A 19641-nucleotide genomic window follows, 5' to 3' on the forward strand; every position below is an offset into this window, starting at 1 on the left:
AACTCCTCTCCCAGAGAAATGTCAGTTTCTGCTGCTAAAAGCTTCACTATGTTTACTCGCTTGTTTCTAACTTTGTGAGCACACAGTGAGTTTATTAGAGGTTTTTCATTAAAACTGCAAATGAGGCCCAAGAGAGCAGTGAGAGTCAACTAGATGGTAAAGTTGTGGGCCACTAAACCAAAACAACAAGCTGGAAGAGGCTAAAAAAGGCTTTGATGATTTTCTGTGGTTTGAGTTGAGCAATCCTTTTTCAGATTACACATGGCCATTTGTTCCTTAGAGAAAATAAACACTCTTAACTCAGTGAGAGCCCAGCATACCTGCCTTATCAATCAATCATTCCTTACAGGTTGGTTTTGACACACTCTCAGAGATCTGACTCTACAAGTCTCTTTCCCACACTGTCAAGAGGAACCCATGCGTCACTCCTGCCTGGCCTCCCACCTCTCCAGTGAATCTACTCCACTGATGGGCATGGGAAATGTAAAAACATCTCCTGATGATGTATTTGAGCGTCATATGTTTTTTTTTTGTGTGTGTCATTCATACTCTCTCGGAGGCCTGCAAGTCAGGCTGAAACAAGTTGTACAGAAATCCTCATTTTTAACAAGTGAATTTAAGTTCTGATCATGAAAACAAAAGTAAAGCGAGGAACGTGTGTTTATAAAAGAGGAGGCTGTTGAAAAAAGGTCCAGCAGATTCAAGCTCTGATGAGCTCCTGCTGACAGAAGCACATCTCAGGCAGACTTCATGCCAGGGGATCTTATAGCGTAGCAAGCCATCTATCATGATAAGAAAGATAAAGCAAAGAAGTGGTTGTTTACAGGAAATGAGACTTAGGAGTTGTTATCACTCAATGCTGACCAGCTGTTGGAACCACAACATTTTAAATGTCTGTATGTTACTTCAAACAACACAAAAGTCAGAGAATAATAATTTGTTTGCACTGATTTGTGCTCAGTTATGTTTTGGAATTTGAAGCCAATGAACTCCAAATTAGAGGTGACGAGGCTGTGATTCCATCTGGAGACAATATGCATGAAAGAATGCAGGACTGTTCTCACAACAGGAGGTAAAAAATGTAGAAATTGAGACCAAAAGATGTTCTAAAAACATATTTTATGTGCGTAGTATGATATCCTCCCCAAGAGTACTGTGAGTATTTGATTTCTTCTTTTGTTGGCCAGTTTATCATAATAAATCAGTGTTTTTAACATGTTTGTCTCTAGTGGACCTTTTTGAAAAGAGTAAATGCTGTATTGCTTGTAACCAGCAGAGAGCAGCATTGGACTTAAAAACACATCAGGACTGATTGGAGTGAAAACTAGATTTGACCAGAGAGGGTCAGTCTGTCCTCAAATCACATGTTACTCTGAAAACATGACTCTGTCTCTCTCTTTGTGCATGTGTGCATACATATCATTCACTTACTGTTGTATTTTTGTACAGTCTGAACCAATATGAACTTTCTAAATAGACAGGAAACTCGAGGATGAGGATTATCTAATTGACATAAATGTACGTTACAAAAATATACAAAATCACATGTCAAAAAGTAAATCAACAGGACTTTTCATAGCAAACATTTTGACTTGTTAGAGAAGATACATATAAATGAATCATGCAACTTTCTTCTATCCTTTTATCTCTCTCTTATCTTATCTGTGTGGCCTTCTTTTGTCCGCTGCTCTGTAAAATACTTTGTAAAGTCTGTTTTTTAAAGGTGCTGTGTGCAGCTATCCCAGTAATACATGACAGTGTGACATGACTTATATTTTATTATATTCCTGTTTACTGTGACAGGTCAAAATGTCTGCCTTGAACAGTCGGGTATAAGTTGTGTCAGGTGTACATCATTTGTACAAATCAAGGAGGAGGTGTGAAGGTACATACTTTAGGAAATTCATTCCCATTTCCCATGACCGCTTATATTTATCAGGGTCACGGTGGACTGGAGCCGATCCCAGCTGATATTGAGCGAGAAGTGGGGTTCACAAGTTCATCACAGGGCTGACATACCCTAACGTTCACCAATAGAGTCACCAATTAACCTGCAAGTCTTTAGACGGTGGGGGAGAAGTTGTTGTGCTCCACTGTGTCACCAAACTTTAAAAAAAATCACATTAAAATCACATTTTAAAAAGAAACAACTAGAATAAAATACTAAACAAACATAAAAAGAATTAATAAAACAATAAGAAATAAGAAAAACAAAAATTTAAATACAAAAAAGAAGAAAATTAAAGACATCATAAAAAAAATAATTACGCAGAAATATCGTAAAAGAAATCACATTCAGCCTCTTAAATACATAAAAGAAAGAACAAAAACACAATAATTTACAATAAGCAGCGTGCCAATGAAATTGTTTTTTGTGTCCATATTTGCCTATCAAGTTAATCTACATTGTGGGCGTATGTGAGTGTAATCTCTGGCTTATCTAGGAGAGATAACATGAGAAATTATCTGGATAATGTCCTGTGAAGATGCACTCCCATTCCCAGAGCGCTCTATTAGAAAACAGGTGCTCTACGAAGACAAAAAACATCTGGTGAGAAACCATGGCAACTGCGCTTGTTTTGCTTTTGTGACACAACAAAGTGTGCCAATCCATCACCTGGACCCATGAATATTTAATACCAGCAGGCCTGCAGTCACACAGTAATGTAGTGTGTGGATCTTTTTTTTTATTACTATTAAGTAGCTCTGATTGGTACTTGTTTACCTCATACATCTTGTTGACAAGTTACAGCATTTCCTATTCATTTATACAGTGTGGGAGTGTAATGCATTTCCTCATAGCTTCACACTACAGTTCTCAACGCTCAAATACAAGTAGTATTCAAGGATTTAAAGGTTTTGTTTGTAACACAAACACAAACACACACACACACACACACACACACACACACACACACACACACACACACAAACAGCATTTGTTGTGAAGTGCAGCGTGGCGCTCTCACAAGCTGTGTTAAAAGACAATGTGTGAAAAATAGATATTAAACAGATGAAAAGAGAGTAATATAGTAATATAATGTACTACGGCAGTGATTTTTTTCATTATCTGTGTGTGCGTGTGTGTGTGTGTGTTATGCATGGATATTACGTATGTGTGTGTCTCTGTGCACAACATCACAAGATAAAGATACAAACTGCAGCCGGCTGATGTAAAAAGACACCCTTCAGTGGCAGCAGTGGAGCCAAAATGATTCAATAAATGAGAGAGCAAAGCCACAGTACAAAGCTTTGTGAAGCCAACTGTTCTCTACTTCAAAGTCTGGATAATATCAAAAACGAGGCCACTCAGGCTGCTGGCAGTCAGAACATATTATATGGCTTATGGAAGGATGAAGCAATTAAAGACGTGTTGTTTTGTTTAAATGGAGGCTTCCTGTCAACTACGTGCAATATTTTCTGGCAACAGAAAAATTAATTAACTCATTTTTAATTGAAGAAACTCTGTGGTCCTGATGTGGCCTCACACATCTGATCTCATACGTTGTCTGTCTTATAAAATCACTTTTTGCATTGTGTGGACCCTCTGCTGGTCAGTGGGCTATGACTACTTTGATGCTACTTTGGATACATGGACAGATATTTTACTGATAGTTTTGTACTTTTCCTTAAGTGGATGTTTGTTGATGTTGATTACTTTTATATCGGGCTATTGCAATTTTTGCAAATTAAGTGTAAAACATGATTCATTTCAGCTTATTCAGCAAACAAACAGCAAACCAAACCATGAAAACAGAAAGTGATGATGTGCATATGTTTAAAAACCAAAAAGGACCAAAAATCCCAAATTAATTATTAACATAATTAATATTTAATGTGTGACCTTTGGTTTGCTCTCCTTTGAAATAAATAAATCTAATGCACTAGTCATTAATGTAATGAAGTCCATGTGGCTGTGAACAAAGGTAATACTGTATCTGTCAACACATTAAATCTGTAGAGAATTGGCTCCCTGAGAGTTGTTGTGGTTACCTCGATCACATGACAGGATTGTGAGCGCAGGATATCCTCATTAAAAAAAGGCATCCTCCTCTAATTGCTTAGGTTTGTGACTTCCTGGACAACAAGCAACCATATCCTCACACCCAGCAAACATCCTCTCTATGGTGTTTTCACAATAATGGGCTGACTCATCTCTGATAGTCGATCATGGAAATGTCTCATTGTATCACTTCTATTGTTGTCATCCCTGTTGTCTCTTTTCCTTCACTTTGCTAAGAAGCACTTTTGTTTCTTTATGCCAAATTTCCCGGTAAAAAATTTTGAACTATGTTTTCCGTAACTTCCCAAAACCTCAACTTAACAATCATGTTCTGCACTGAAGGTTGTAATGATCATTAGTCACGAGAAACCACTTCCTGACATCTCTTGTATGAATTAAACAAACAAGACATTTGTGAGCTTTAGAGTTGCTGGCAGGCAGATTTCTTTTTTGCAAACCAAGCTTCTTTTTTTTTTAAACAACTTTTCCGTTAAACAAAAAGACAAAAGGTAACACAAGACTGCATATCACAGTAAATCAACGTAAAGGTAAAACAAATGAGCACAGAAGTAGCTAACAGAATTAAAATAGAATAAATGGCACAAAGTACAAATACATGGTAGTATATTTTCATCTGACATAGGAATATTCACTGTATTTTGTTTCTTTCTTCATATACAAACAAAATCATTTAAAAAAATTAGACTCAACTAAAAATTATTACCAAAGAAAGACTTAGTTGTTTCTTCCTGTTTCCAGTCTTTATGCTAAGCTAACCAAAGTCTCTCATGGCTGTAGGTTCATATTTAACAGAGACATATGACAGCAGTATAAATCTTATCTAACTCTCAGCATTGAAGCAAGAGTGCATATTTCCCAAATTGGTAAAAGGTTAGTCAGTGACAATGATTTTTATCAGGAATAAAAAATATATATTTTGGCTCTGTAAGCTCTTATAAAAAGATCTAATAAGCTTTCACTCAGCGTAACACAATTAAGACACTCACTTCACCTGAAGTGAGTTGAAAAGCAAATGATTCAAATTGATCCTCAAATCTTCGACTGCTTTTCATCTCATAAAGCACGTGCCGATGCTCGCCTTATTTTTAGCTCAAAGATGATGCCTGTTCATTTAGGCATGCTTGCTGAGTGTTATAATCTGTTTTCTCTTGTTACCTTTCCATGTTTTGATCGTTGAACGTGTCTAATTATGTTCCAGAATCTTAGGTTTAGGTTTATTGTCTGTTTCATGACGTGTTTACGTGAATATGTGGTAGCTGATGGGTTGTTGCAGCGTCTCAGAACAAATGAAACACCTTTTTGATGCCTGTTGTGAAAATATCAGCTATCGATCTCAGATGCAGCTCCAGTCTTGTCTTGGTGAAAACAAATAAAGTAGTACCTTTTCATTACAGATCAACAATTCAAGTAAATTAATTTTTTTTATGTTGTTTTCTAAATATAAACTCTATCATACACATTCCTGTCCCAGATATTTTATAGCTCTACCTTTAGTTATTAAACTGTCTGTCCTCATCAGGTGGATTGAAGATGCCTCAAAGGCAGAAATGTCCCTTATTTGTCATTCTCACCCCATGAGATTTCATAGAAGGAGATTAAAATAGGAAACATGGGAGTATGGTTTATTTTGTTGGACATACTGTTCAGTAACATACTTTTATATTGTGCAGAATGGGCTGAATATTGGTTTAACACACACACATACACAGTAAATAGAAATAGTTTTTTTAACAGGATCTCCAGGAATAGGGCAAACTAAATGAATATTGTGATTTAATTTGGACTTTAACATGTGATGTATGTTTAAACTATTAGAATTTGTCAAAACTTTATGTCCACTTCACGGGCCCGAGATCTCCTGGAAGTGCGAGTAGAGGTGGAAGAATGCCTTATTGTCTTGTTTGTGGTGAAGTATTTTTAAGCCGAGCATGAGGTCTGTGGGTGATGCGAATCTCGTGGCTCCTAATAAAATACATCAGGCGGGAATCTGTTCCTGCGTGTTAGCGAGGCAGCAGGGAATGTGTTTGTGTGCGCACCAGTGGTGGGAAAAGTATTCAGAACTTTAAAGTAGCGATGCCCTGAAGTAAAAAGACTCCAAAAACATAATCTATGGCTCAATGAAACTCTGTAAAAAAAAAAAAAGTTGAGATGCAGCAACCAGGGGACTCCAGTTTCATCAAAATCAGTGAAATAATTGGTGGTGTGTGTGACTTGCTATAAAGTGTTCGTACTTCTTGGAGGTGATCATACAGTGCAGAAAGAGGCGTACTGGTCGCAAATAGACACGGTTCACTTAAATATATGTCGGAGTACCATTATTATTATTTCATGGTGGAAAAGTTACACAATATTGCTAAAGTTAACTTTTCAGCAAACCTCCTTACAGCTGCAGCAGCAGACATGAGGATTCATTAAAGACCGTCTCATCAGCTGTATGCGACAATCCCAGAAAGTCTTATAGAAAGTGAAGCAGTTGTGTTAGTGCTCTTTACTGGAGATAGGTTGGTTAAATAGATGCACATTTAAGACAAACCAGTCTTAATCATTTTGCTTGTAAAATGAAAGAAATGCTGTTCAGCTCTCACCTTTAGTTGCTCCTTGTGGCTGCTGAGAGGAAAAGCACCCACAACAACAACTACAGTTCTCACTCATCATGTGTACCGGTGTGTGCGTTTTGCCCTTTGGCCTCAGGGGACAGTGATGAGCACATAAAAGTTTGGCACACCACTTGTGAAAACTTGAAGTGTTTTCAAAACAACATTTTTCAGTTTTACAAGACAAAGACTAAATGGATAGCAGCTTTATAATAAAGCTCAGGGAAGTACAAAAAAATCCAGAACCATGTAAGTTTCTGTCCATTCTCCTTTCTAGCTCTGTTTTCTGCATGTGAAATTGTGTTTATGAGAGTGGCGAGCCTGAACCAAAACATTAATGTCACCAATAAAGTGAAACAATGAGCTGAAAGATGCTTTAAAGCTCCGTGTGCCTGCGAGGGGAACTGCAGACTCTGTAGGCTCGTCACTACACCGATTAGTGCAGCTTTAAGTAAAGCACAATGACCTCAAACTGTTTTATGTAACACTTAAATAAACACTGTTACCTACTGGTGTGCAAACGTGCGTAATAAACGTTTTCACAACAAACAGCGCACAGAGAAACACTCTGGGAATTTGCATGAATAACCAACTTGGCCTTTTTGAATTCTCATTGCTTTGCTTTCCAAATTAAAATCAACACAGCCCTGTTCCCTCCATTTCAGCAATGTTCTCTGCGCCTGAATAATTCAATATTGCTCACTGTCTGCTCCTGTTGTGTACTGCATGGTTAAGATTCAGTGAAGGGGAAGGCTCAATGCATGGGGACAGGCCTTGTTTTCTATGCCTGCAGCCAAGCGTGTGTCTTATGTAAGGGAGTTGGGGGTGGGCAGAGTACAACATCCACTACATGACAACTCCTGTCACTTTGTCATCATGTGTCCTCGACATCCTGACTCTCACTTTCTGTGTTATGACCTCATGAATATTTACTGACTGTTCAAAATGGTCGTCACAAACAGTTCTCTGTTGCTATATTTCAGATCCTGTCATTATGTTGTCGTTCTAAGACTCTTTTTTTGAGTCTGTCCTTATTTCCATATCTTCTGCCTTCAGCTCTTTATCTTTATCTCTCTCATCCCCACCCCCCACACTCTCCTTGGTCTTCTCTTAACATGCAGGCATTTTGACAATCATTATTATCATTTTAGACTTCTTAAGGAGCACTTTATTTTGGTAATTATCAGTTTCCATCATGCAATCTTTCCACATTAGGATTTTGTTAATTTGTGTACCCACCCAAAAGTGAAGATTGTACTCATTAAAATGTAACTGCCGCTCGCTGCATCTATTGCGGCTTTCTTTTAAAAGGCAGGATTTGAAGCTTGTATCCTGTGAGACATCTGGAATATGAGGATTCAGCTGGTAACTCCTGCATTATTTAATAAAGCCTCCAGTCATCTGATCCTTCACAGGTGTACATGTTTCTCATGATTTTTCAGCGCACAAATATTGTGCCCCTCAGATATTTTCTCTGAATTACAAACAGCCACTGAATTCATCTTTATGGCAAGACGCTTTTTAATCCAAATTGTTTCTTGGGAATTCATGAGACTGAAACAAATGTACAGCAATAAGACTAAATGCAAATAAGACTAGATACAAAAGTGTGTGCAGAGTCAGTCAGTCAGTCAGTGTGAGTATTTTTTTTAAGTGGAACAAAAACAAATCATTCTAAACTCCATTGACCAGCTGTTCAACTGTGATGCACTAAGCTCTCTCACATGCACACACACCCACTCACTGCTGGCTGACCGGTCTTCACAATAACATTTACTTAAAATAGATATAATCAATACTTTTTTATAATAATAATGTATTAAATTACAACATGAAGAGAGTGTGAAGGCTTTCACTTGTTGAACCTTGTTGACATAAATCTGATGCTCGCTTTGACTTTACAGCTTCAGAGTGTTATGGCTGCTTTAATGTTTTGGTTCACTCTCATAGCATCATTTTTTAGCCACAACAGGCAGCTGTTTCCAGCAAGAAAACAAAGACAGACTCAGCAAGTGTCTGTCTGGTGAACATAGTGGAGCATTTAGCAGGTAAAGAGACAGAGTTGAGTTTCCCTCAAGAGTTGAAAAGAGACCAAAAATTGAGATAAAAGAGCGTGAATATTGGAATTACATTCACCAGGTGGCCACAAATATGACTCCAAATGCTTTATGTTGCTCCTTAACTGCTGAATGTTTTATTGAGAAACTGTCCGTTAACTAAAAGGTTAAAAAGTGGTGTTCCCATAAACAATCAATATAACAATAACTGTATATATAGAATTATATACTACTACAAATAATCAGTTGTTTCAGGTTTAATAAAAATGATCATTCACTTTTTCTTATTTTCAAAATGACCTTTTATTACTGAATAAATGATATACAACCATGGGAGTGACCAATGTCTTTGAGATAACAAATAAGCAAACACCATGTGTTTGTATTTTTGTTGTTGTGTTGAGTTTTGCTCAGCAAAGAATTATCATTTAGGGGTAGAATAATTGGAGGAGGAACAATTGTATGCAATTATATTATTTAATACATAATTGGTCCCAAATATAACCACTGGTCCATAACTAACACTGTTAGTTATGGACCAATGTTACTAACTAACACCAACAACTTCATTACAGTAGGTATGTGTAATAATACATAGGGGGTAGAGCTACAATGCACTAGTTGATGGTTGGTATTTCTCAACATTATTTCAAACTCTTACTCACTAGTTTTTTTCTCTTTTTTTTTTTACTAATTCAGATCAATATTTGTGTAAATATTTCATGTATCAGACAGGTGTAAACCATATTCATGGAGCAATTGATCTTTATAAGAACATGTTAAATCAAAACTATTTTGTGAATGTACAGTCTGAGTGTTTGAATTGTATTCTGATTCATGAAGCATGAGAATAAATATAAAGACAAGAAATAAATCATTTTAGGTAAGTATATTTTGAATAATGTGATTGATTGAAACACCTTGAGCTATCCCAGCATGGTCTCTTTGTTGTCACCAGCGAGAGCTTTGATGCAGTCTCTTTTATTCTTTGACCGACAGATCGATACGATGTTTGACTTGCTGGTTAATAATTAATTTCTATGCATTGATTGTGGACTCACGGCATTCTTGAGGTTTGGACGTCCAATTACTGTCACTCATAAAACTAAACACACTCTCTGTTACACAATTCTGGAGGAATTGCATGAATTATTTCACCAGTTCTTGCTGCAGGCTCGCCTTTATGTACCACTCAAAGTCAAGTTTTCTCATTTGTATCAGCAACGTGACTATGTGTGGATTAATGTTTACTTTCTATTCTTGTGAAAGAAACAGTTTAGAGCGACCAAAACAAACAGGGAGTGTCTGTCAATCATTGGTAGATGTTCATTCATTATGTCATCCACTCAAATGGAATTTTTATTTTAGAATTAATACATTGATTAATAAAGCTAAGGATCAATCATCCCAAAAATATATATACAAATAGCAATTTACTTACAAAGGACTTCACAGTAAATAAGGTATGTGTAAGATTTAGTCATCTAGTCACAACGCTCATCACACATGCTCCTTCCTAGCGTGAAGGAGAAACTACAGGGCCACAAAACACACCTGAATGGCTTTATTTAGAGCCAACATGTCGGTTCAGCATGGCAGACTGTGGAAGAGGACTTCTATAAATATGAAACATAACAATTCTTATTTTCAGGTGATTACACACTGATGAAAACATAGTTATGCATATTATATTCCCTTTCTGCCATATTCTGGAAATAGTTTGTTCCAGTGAAATGTTATTATATCTATAGCTTAGCTGCTTAGGGGTAGAGTTTACTGAGCCTGTCACAACCACTCAGTCCAACTACAGCTACTGTGGATTGTAGCCAAGGCCCTTGTGTTTTTAGCATAGAAACCACTTTGCTGGAGCCTAGTTTAACATTATGCAGGCTTCGTTATAGTGAGCTGCCAGTTCATGTTTCAGCCCCCAAGGTTTCCCTTGTGTGTTTAGTTATTGGTTCCTAACAATAACACTGAGGAATCATATGATACACAGATTTGTGAATGAGTGAATGAATGAATTTTAGGAACTACCCGTATCTACTTTAAAGCTGAATTTTATGAGAAAGTTTTACGCCTCTCATGTTCTCATACTGAATATAAGGCTACAGCCTGCAGCTGAACTGACAAAAGGAGAAACCTGGCTCTGTCCAAAGAAAGCAAAACCCACCTACCACCTCCAACACTTCTAAGGCTCGCCAATTAGCACATTACATCTTGTTTGTTTAAGCCATACAAAAACTGACTGTAAAACTGACAAGTTACAAGTTTTACAGGACGTACTGGACTATTTCTAGCCTCATATTTACTGCACAGACATGACAATGATACTAAAATGTACAGCTGAGTGAAATGTGGCTCAAATTCTATTTAAGCACTTTATACAGTGAGAAAACATTGTTTTTATTTGAATTTTATACATCTCTCCATATATTGTTGGTCTCTTTTTTAAGGATGTCATTATCCTTTATCTATGTGGTGATATCTCAGGTTTTTGGCTCCACTTTCAGGGAGTAGAAATTCTTGAACATCAGAGCAGCAGATCATCCAATACCATATCCACATGTGAGGGACTAAAACAACACTCAGATGAAGCTTGTATGTATGACGTCAAATTTTACATACATTAGAAATAGCGTCCACCTCACCAGTCAGACCAAATCAGTGACCTGGATGTGTGTCACGTTCGGTGGCCTGCAGCTGTTAAAGTTCTCCCCACTGAGAATGTCATGTGACGTGTGAGCGGCAGCACAAAGCTCACTTTGCAGCACGCAGTAAATGATGTGTCATATGTGTTTATCAGACACATAGATGAAGTTGGTATAGACCACACAATGAAAATAAAGAATGGTGGCCATATTCTAGCTCTTGGAAAAAAGCAGGAGAGGTAAAACTGTAAAATGTGGCACAGTTGACTCACCACAAACACTCTGAGCACTCAACATTGAGATGAAATGGGATGGAAAGCTGCCTTTCACGCACTGCTATCCAGGGCACTGCCCTCGCGGCTCGTGGTAGAGTTCCAGTCACTGTAATTTATCTGAGCAGGCTTTAAACACAAAGAGCCTGTCTTTCCCTCCGAAGAGGCATGTGTTTCTCACCTGATCCCTCTTTGTCAAATTGTGGACGCTCCAGATATTTACATTATTGTAGATAATCTTACTATCACACACTCACAAAGTTTCTTTTTCACTGAATAAAAAATGAGTTTGGCTTCTTTTTAAGGCTGTTGAAAGAAAACCAGTTTGACCTGAAAAATGTCAACTTACAAACAATAAACTTACAATCTGTGATTGTAAATCAAACAATAATCTATACGAAATCATGTCTGCACCTGCCGAAAAGACCAAACAAAAAGCCTTTTTAATAACACATATACAATAAGTTTGTGAGAGGGTTGTGTGTCTCTAATCCTTTGTGAAAGTGAGGTTGATATCATATATTGAAAACATCTGTGTATATGTGACTTCTTCACATTGATCAGTCATGCTTCAGAAGAAAGAGAGTTACAGGGCCTATGAATAAATCATATATAAAAGAAAAGAGATTTGCAGGAAGATGATGGATGTTTAAAGGTTATTCCTGAAGTTACTACTTGAAATAAATGTTTTAAATTTTTTTTATGCATCCATTGAAAGGTGACTAACCCATCCACACAGGTACAAATATTCTCATGGGAATTTAAAACATTAAATTAAGTCAAATTTATTATTGTAGGAAAGCAGCAGCATGTCCTGAACTAAAAAGGCCCCTAATACTTTAATTATGCCCCACTACTAGTTTCATCACAAGGAAGACGATTTGCTTTAACGGGAAGTCTTTTTTCACTCAGATTTTTACACATATAGGCTCGAAATACAATCACACACACACAGAAGCTTATAGACGTGCAAATATGGAGCGATGGGCTGCTACATAACAGCGCTCTGGGAGAAATTAGGGGTCTGGTGCCTTCCAGTGCCCAGGACATGAACTGGCAGCTCTCCATGCCAAGTCCATACAGATTGTGTTACTGCTGCCTGAAATCATTAATCTTAATTCAGCATTGTTTATTTATCATTGACCATTTGTTTTGTATCTAATTAACTACATTTACTCAAAATCAAGTACAGCCACTCAAATGTTTACATTTTATGTGACTTCATTACTCAGCTTCTTCTTTATAGGGAGAAACATTGTACATCATGGGTACATTTATTTGTAGTTCAGTTTATAGATTCAAACTTACAAACTTAAATCAACAAATGCAATATTAAGCACAATTATAAATTAGATTGTCTATCATGAACTTGAACAGACTTGAAGTAACTTCAAGAACGTTGTGCTGATAGTCCTTCTGGACTATTAGGACCAACAATAATATTAACAACAACAATATTAACAGAGAATGGAGATATGAATTTGCTTTTAGGGACCACAGATCACTAAATCTGTCTGCACCTGCGTTTATGGCTCTGTTAGATGGTCGTTGGTTTGAAGTTTGTACCAACCTTAATTAACGTGGAGCTCATTTGTCTGTAGTTTCTCTGGTTCTCTATTATTTATGAATAAAGACTAAAGTCTGGGGGGATTAGACGCACAGATCGGTGTAATCCGTTTGGAAACGCGTGCAGGCCAGCGGGATGGGAGGAGCTTTCAGTCCCGGTAGGTGTGGGGTTGGATAGGATTTTCCCTCGTGGAGTAGCAGCTGGACGCATGCGCTCCCCCCCACTTTCCACTATTTCTCCATCCACAGCGCAGGAGCGAGTAGGATGAGCTTGTGTTACCTGCTTAAAGGCGCCGCCGGTTGTGTGTGAACAGCGCAACCTGCTCACTGGATAGGTAAAGCTCACACTTTATTGTTTCCTTTCTTCTTGTGGAAAGTTTCATACTACGACAGATCAGGAGGCAGAACGAGAAGATTAACGAGGAGAGGAGTATTTAAATCTAAAGCAGACAATCAGAGAGCGGATTAGATCCAACAGCGAGGAATCAGAGCGTGTGTTGTCAAAGATGCGGAAACAACAACAGACGCAACAACAATCCGGATTTTGATCCATCGGGTATTCACATCCGCTGGGAGCAGCATGCCTTGGCTCAGGAGAAGGGTGAAAATGTTCCAACTTGGAGTAACACCCAAGCACCCTGAAGTTTTCTGTCTGCTGGGACTATCTTTGTGCTATGCATCAGCTGATTTTTACACCATTCCGCGGAACTAACGGGTTTGGTTTGGACCTGAGTCATCATGTCAAAAGTCATTCAGAAGAAGAACCACTGGATCACCAAAGTGAATGACTGCGCGGTGATCCGGGACGCGTGTGGGGAGCTGAATGTGGAGCTGCGCGGCGGAGCTGAGAATGGAGAGTTCCCATACATAGGACAAGTTAGAGAGGATGCTGTGCTTTACCAGAGCGGTAAACTCTCCGAAGGGGAGCTGCTACTGGATGTTGAGGGGCTACCTGTGTCTGGATTACCCCTGTATGACATTTTAACTGTGATTAAATGCTGCAAAGGTCCCGTCAGGTTGAAAACTGTGCGTCAAGGTAAGAGCAACGTGAAAAAAACTGATATATCACCAGCAGAGCATGAGTGTTTGTGTGAGATTAACACGCATAAATGAGGTTTTGAAATCCCAGTGGAAGTTGTTTTATAATTGCCATGTGCCACAGCATTATAGGCAGCATGGTGATGTGTGTGAAGTAGAGCAGAGCTGCTCATCTTCTCTCCACAGAAGCCTGGACTTTTCGAAAGGCTTTGACATGAAGCTGCCCTGACAGTCCTCCTGTCCTCATTTGTCCAACATTGCTAAAGCCACTGTAGGTCAAACCTGCAGGGTCACAGATTAGGCCACTTACAGTGACTGCTGCTCCAACACTTGCCAGGCCACTTTCTGTTTCAACATGTTTCCAAACTTTTGATACTTTTACTTTCTCTCTGATACGTGTCCCATCTGTACTTAAACATTTGAATTATTTGGTCTTTAAAGTCGTAGATAATATCTTCAAATCATTTGTTCTTCCTATCAGCAGTCCAAACACCAAATATATTCACTTTACTATGATATATGAAAAAAGAACCAACATTTGAGAAGCCGAAACCTGAATATTTTACTATTTTTGCTTGAAAAATGGCTAATTTATTAATCACCTAGTTGCTTCTTTCTCTAAATACATATTTTTCTATGTCAACTGTGGGTATGCATTGTTTGTGAGAGCTGGACACCACTCATGGGCAGCTGGGGTTATTTCTAGAAGTGCTCTCTGTGTGTTAGATGAGCTTGACCCATAGCCTGCGGTCTGCTGCTTTTGCATCTGTCTGAAAGACAGCTAGAGGGAGAGGGATGCACTGACTTAAACTTCTGCTTCGGCTGATTTATTAATTATTATTTTTTTGTTCTTCTTCATCCTGGCCAAATCTACGTGTCCTGAGTGAATGCTGAATTGAAATCAGACGCATATTTCACCTCAAATATTTCTTTGCACACACTCAGGTTCACTCCCTCGCTCACATACACTCACTCAGTGTTTGACAAAGCTCGCAGTGCCTCCTCTCTGGGGAAATCATTAACTGTGTTATATAACAGCGGTTTAGTTTCAGTGTAGAATCATTGCCTATCTCTTGTACTGTATGTCCATTAGTGGCCGCACAGCGAAGGCTTGACCTCTTGAGCTGAAGTCTCGATCCCTTGGACAAGAGCTCAGCAGTAACGCTGCTTTGTGTTTGCAGTACAGGCGTTTGTCTGACATATGATCAGACCGGGCTTGCACCGTGAGAGAGTTTCAGTATCTATAAACAATTTTCTAATTGTTCTGAACTCCTATGGAAAGCCTTTGTACTTGTAAACACTGCTGCAGCAACCTGACTGTATACGTAAAGGATATCCTGAGTCGTCTTTGTTATTAGTTTCTTGCATAAGTCAGCAGATTCTCCCTGCCTGTAATTAAAGGAGAAGATATTCTTCAAGCTCACAAGACTTCCATTGTGCCTCATAGTCTGTTGGGATCTCATACCGAACCTGGCTAGGGATGTCGATCCAAGTGTCCCAGACCAGTTGACAGACAGTGGGGACAGATTAGATCGCTCTCCTTTCCTCTCCAAAGAGCTGTGGGTCATATTACAGGAGGCCACATCACCTCAGGACTGGAGGTGGAAACTCTATCAGTGTGTGCAGGTAGGCAGGTCGTTGCTGTGGTATACTACAGCCCCACAGGTGTGTTGCTCCCACTGAGGAATGCAAACCACCTGAATGAAGTCTGCACATTCCTGTGGAGAAGGTGGAATATTACACTTGGGTTTTGTCTGGGTCTTTTTTATTAAGCTCTGTAAATAACACTTCAAACTTCAAACTGGGAATGAATCAAAGAGATGTGAGAGAGCTTGTTATATGCACAACAAATGTATAATGATGCACTAGAATCTGTGTCAATTGTGGTGTCCCATTTTGATTTAATTTTAGTCTTTGGAGTGATTTGGAAATTTTAGTCTGTCATTTTGTCTTCAATTAGGACTTTGCATTAGAAAAACAATAAGTTCATTTGTCTTTCACATAATCGCTTAGTTTTATTTGTTGGCAAAAATGTAGTTTTGTCACAATTTTCACTTTATTTAGTTTTAGTCAAAGTTATGTCTTGAAAAAAAGGTTGTCATTTTTCATAATTTTTTTCATTGACAAAATAAACGCTGGCTGAATCTTTCTCTGCTGGATGCCTTTGTTTTTTAATTCCATAGGCTTGGTGTAGAATACGTATCTCTCTGAATAGCTGAACAGGTTTTCAAAGTCTGACACACACCGACAAAACTGAGATGCACTTTCACCTCCCATAATTTGGGGCATGTAAACAAGAAGTATAACGTTGCCGTGCTGTTACTGAGTCATATTTCTTTCTAGCCTCCCTTTTTTTATAGCCTATATATTTTTTTTATTTTTGTCGCACCATTAAATTAATGCTGAATTAAGTATCATCAGTTCCTGTTTGCGATGTACCCATGGATGCACAGGCAACTATCAATGAATTACTTTGACACTGAAGGAAACTTAAGTTCTTATGAGCAGATTTATGGAGTTTAAGTAATGGGCATTGAAGTTAATGACATCCCTGGAAAGTGTAAGTCAGTCTAAATCTAAAAATATCTCTGTGTTCAGGTTTGATTAAGTTATGACTCAGAGAAAGAATAGGACACAAATCTTTGTCTTGAAGCTGCAGCCAAAGCAGAATAACTAACTTCCTGTTATTTTTAAATCACCAGTATGAACATATTCCTTCCACCTCATGTTTCTTCCTTCGTGTCTCCAACCTTCAACTCTCCTGTCGCCTGTTCAGATTTAAATACATATTCATACAATACAAAGTACACATCAAACACAAATGCACTCTTTCTCTTCTCACCCCTCCAATGTGCTGTGGTCACTTGAAATGTAATAACATTACTTTGTGTACAGAGGCCCAGGTGAATGAAGAATAGATTTATTGCATGGAATAATTTAGAGGTTAAAGTACAAAGGAGGAGTACTTTCAGATACATTAAGACTTTGACCCACCAGCTTAACAGGTGAAAGGTTTTCTCATCTCCTGACAGATAACAGTGGAGTACCTGTAAAGGTGTAAAGATTTGTGCAATGATACTTGTTTTAAATAAATCTAACGCACAGTATGTTTATCTGACTGATAAAATCAAGAAACAGGTGTGAAAAACACCTTTTGTGTTTTAGTTCCTCTGTTTTCCAACTTGGCATTTGAGCTTTTTACCTTTTTTATTGAACCACAGACCCCTCCGGGGGTTTTATGGTGCTCTGATCATAGGTGGGTTTGGTTGGGTGCTGTCTGATCTCCGGGACAAATGGCCCTTGGTCGCCTTAGATCTCAACTTCACTTGAACACAGCCAGAGGGAACCGGGGCAGCCTGCTGGATGCCAGGCATTCCTGAGAAGTGGGGCCAGGAGTTCACTGGTCGACGCAGATGAAACATCAAAACTTTTATAGATACATTTTCCCATTTTGTTCCAGTTTCACCTCTCCTCTCAGGTCATGTCTTGCTTTCTCCAGTCACCCTGCTCACCTCTTGGCGACAGGGTGATATAGTGATTAGTGAGACCATCTGTTTTATCATTCTAAACTTTAAGATAGTAACCATCTCCCCGTCCTTGAGCAAAACCCGGAGTGCATACCAAGTCTAGAATCAGTAATAGCTGACTATGCATTGCAGTAAAGCAGAAATTAAATCAATTAAATCAAAATCAAATCAAACTGAAAATGTAATCAAATATAAATTGTGTAACCCAACATTGCACAGATATTAGAATTTTAGCACATTAAGATAAATAGTTGGCAGTAATTTTCCAGTTGGGTGTCAATAAAGCATTGCAGAAGAAGAGGGTGAAGAGAGTCCTCATTGTTTTGGTCTGATGCCAGTTTTCTTCTTTTAAAGTCGCACGCTTCATGTACATCATGATTTATTCATCAGTATTTAGTTTTTATCACTACACAGACAATGTTAGCCAACTTTTTTATTATGATATATCACTTTTTTATCCACTCAAGTTTTCAAAGCAAAAAGACTTTAAATGCACATAAAAAGCACTTATTGTTGTAGGTGTCCTACATTACACAAAGAGGCACAGATGGGCTAGATAGCATTAGCTGTTTTGAATAAATGTGAAACTCAATCTTTTTGGGTCTTAAAATGCTGACCAAGTTAAAACAAGGTGCAACTGACTGCATAACTATATTCCTAAAAGGCTTGTCAATGACTTGTAACATGAATCCTCCTTCTCCCTGTACCTTCTGCTTTTTCTCATTTCCTTCCACATCCACTGTCCCTTTATGAGCCCTGTGTATGTCATCAAACAAACTGTTGAATAGTTTTAGTTTAGTTTGCATGTGTTACATTTGCTTTAATGGGGGGGTGTACACTGGAGTTTTGCTTTAGTATTGATGGAGTGACTTGCTAATAGTATACCACGAGCGGTGGCTTCAAACACAAGCAGCTTGTGTCATTTAGGCTTGAACAAACCGCTGTGTAATTCAGACACTGCCTCAGGTGTTGTAGCAATGAGGTTGGAATGAAATGCAGACAGCAAACAAAAAACAACCATTAGTACTGTGGATACGATACTCCAGCAGAGCCACATTATGTTTCTTTGTCTCTTATACTTTATTTGGGCTAGGAATAAATTGTTAAATACCAAAAACTGAGATTTGTAATCTTGTTAACTTACAATCAGATAGTTAATCAGTAAATCAAAACTTTGCTTATTTTAGACTTGATTGACATTTACATATTTCTTAGTAAGGTGTCAAATAGTTACAGATATCAGATAGTCATGTTGATATTGGTGTCAATCTTTAGATATTATGTTGGCACTTGGCCTGCAGCTAACATTTTTTTAAAATTATGAATTCATTTATCGATTATTTTCTCGAATGATCAGTTGCTCTTTGGTCTGAAAAAAATAAAAACAGAAAATTGTCCATGATAGTTTCCGAGGGTCCAAGTTGACATTTTAAAATGTCAAAAAGATTCACTTTATTCTCATAGAAGATTAAGAAAACTGGTAATTATTCATATTTGGAACCAGAACAGGTAGCCAGTCAATATTTGTAACTTTCCTTAAAGTCACCACTAAGATTAAATAGTTGTTTGCCCTGTACATCATTTGTGTTCTGCTTTTGAGAGAAAATTACAAACCTAAAGGGAGAAAATGATATAGTATATTCTTTGTTTTCATGGAGCTCCATATTTTCTTATTAATTTGACTGAATACCAATACGTATTCGTCTGCAAAGATGGAGACCTCAGCGGGCGTTATATAATGGGCAGAGCAGACACACGGAGACTCTGAACAACAACCCACATACGTTTTTCTGCTAAAGTCTCCTCATCTAACTCACAAACATGACCTCTGCTGTATAAATTCATTGTTGTCAGAGACATTGGAGTATCACCCTGAGGCAATAATAAAATTAAAAAAGGCTCAGTATCATACATC

General features: G+C 38.0%; 1 protein-coding gene across 10 annotated transcripts in view; it reads left to right on the top strand.

Annotated features, from left to right (window-relative positions):
* Positions 1-13370: 13370 nt before the first annotated feature.
* Positions 13371-19641, top strand: part of LOC104927908 (membrane-associated guanylate kinase, WW and PDZ domain-containing protein 1) — an 89131-nt gene continuing 82860 nt past the window's right edge. For 5 of the 10 annotated variants that reach the window (XM_019267793.2, XM_019267794.2, XM_019267796.2 and 2 more), the window contains exon 1: positions 13377-14197. In XM_019267793.2, coding sequence (XP_019123338.1) covers positions 13900-14197 — 298 coding nt within the window. In that variant the 5' untranslated portion in view covers positions 13377-13899. Of the gene's footprint in view, positions 14198-19641 lie in introns of all 10 variants that reach the window. The other 5 variants (XM_010742093.3, XM_010742094.3, XM_019267798.2 and 2 more) reach the window with 4 other exon arrangements.

The sequence above is a fragment of the Larimichthys crocea genome, chromosome XV, assembly GCF_000972845.2.
Source record: "Larimichthys crocea isolate SSNF chromosome XV, L_crocea_2.0, whole genome shotgun sequence".
NCBI lineage: Eukaryota > Metazoa > Chordata > Actinopteri > Sciaenidae > Larimichthys > Larimichthys crocea.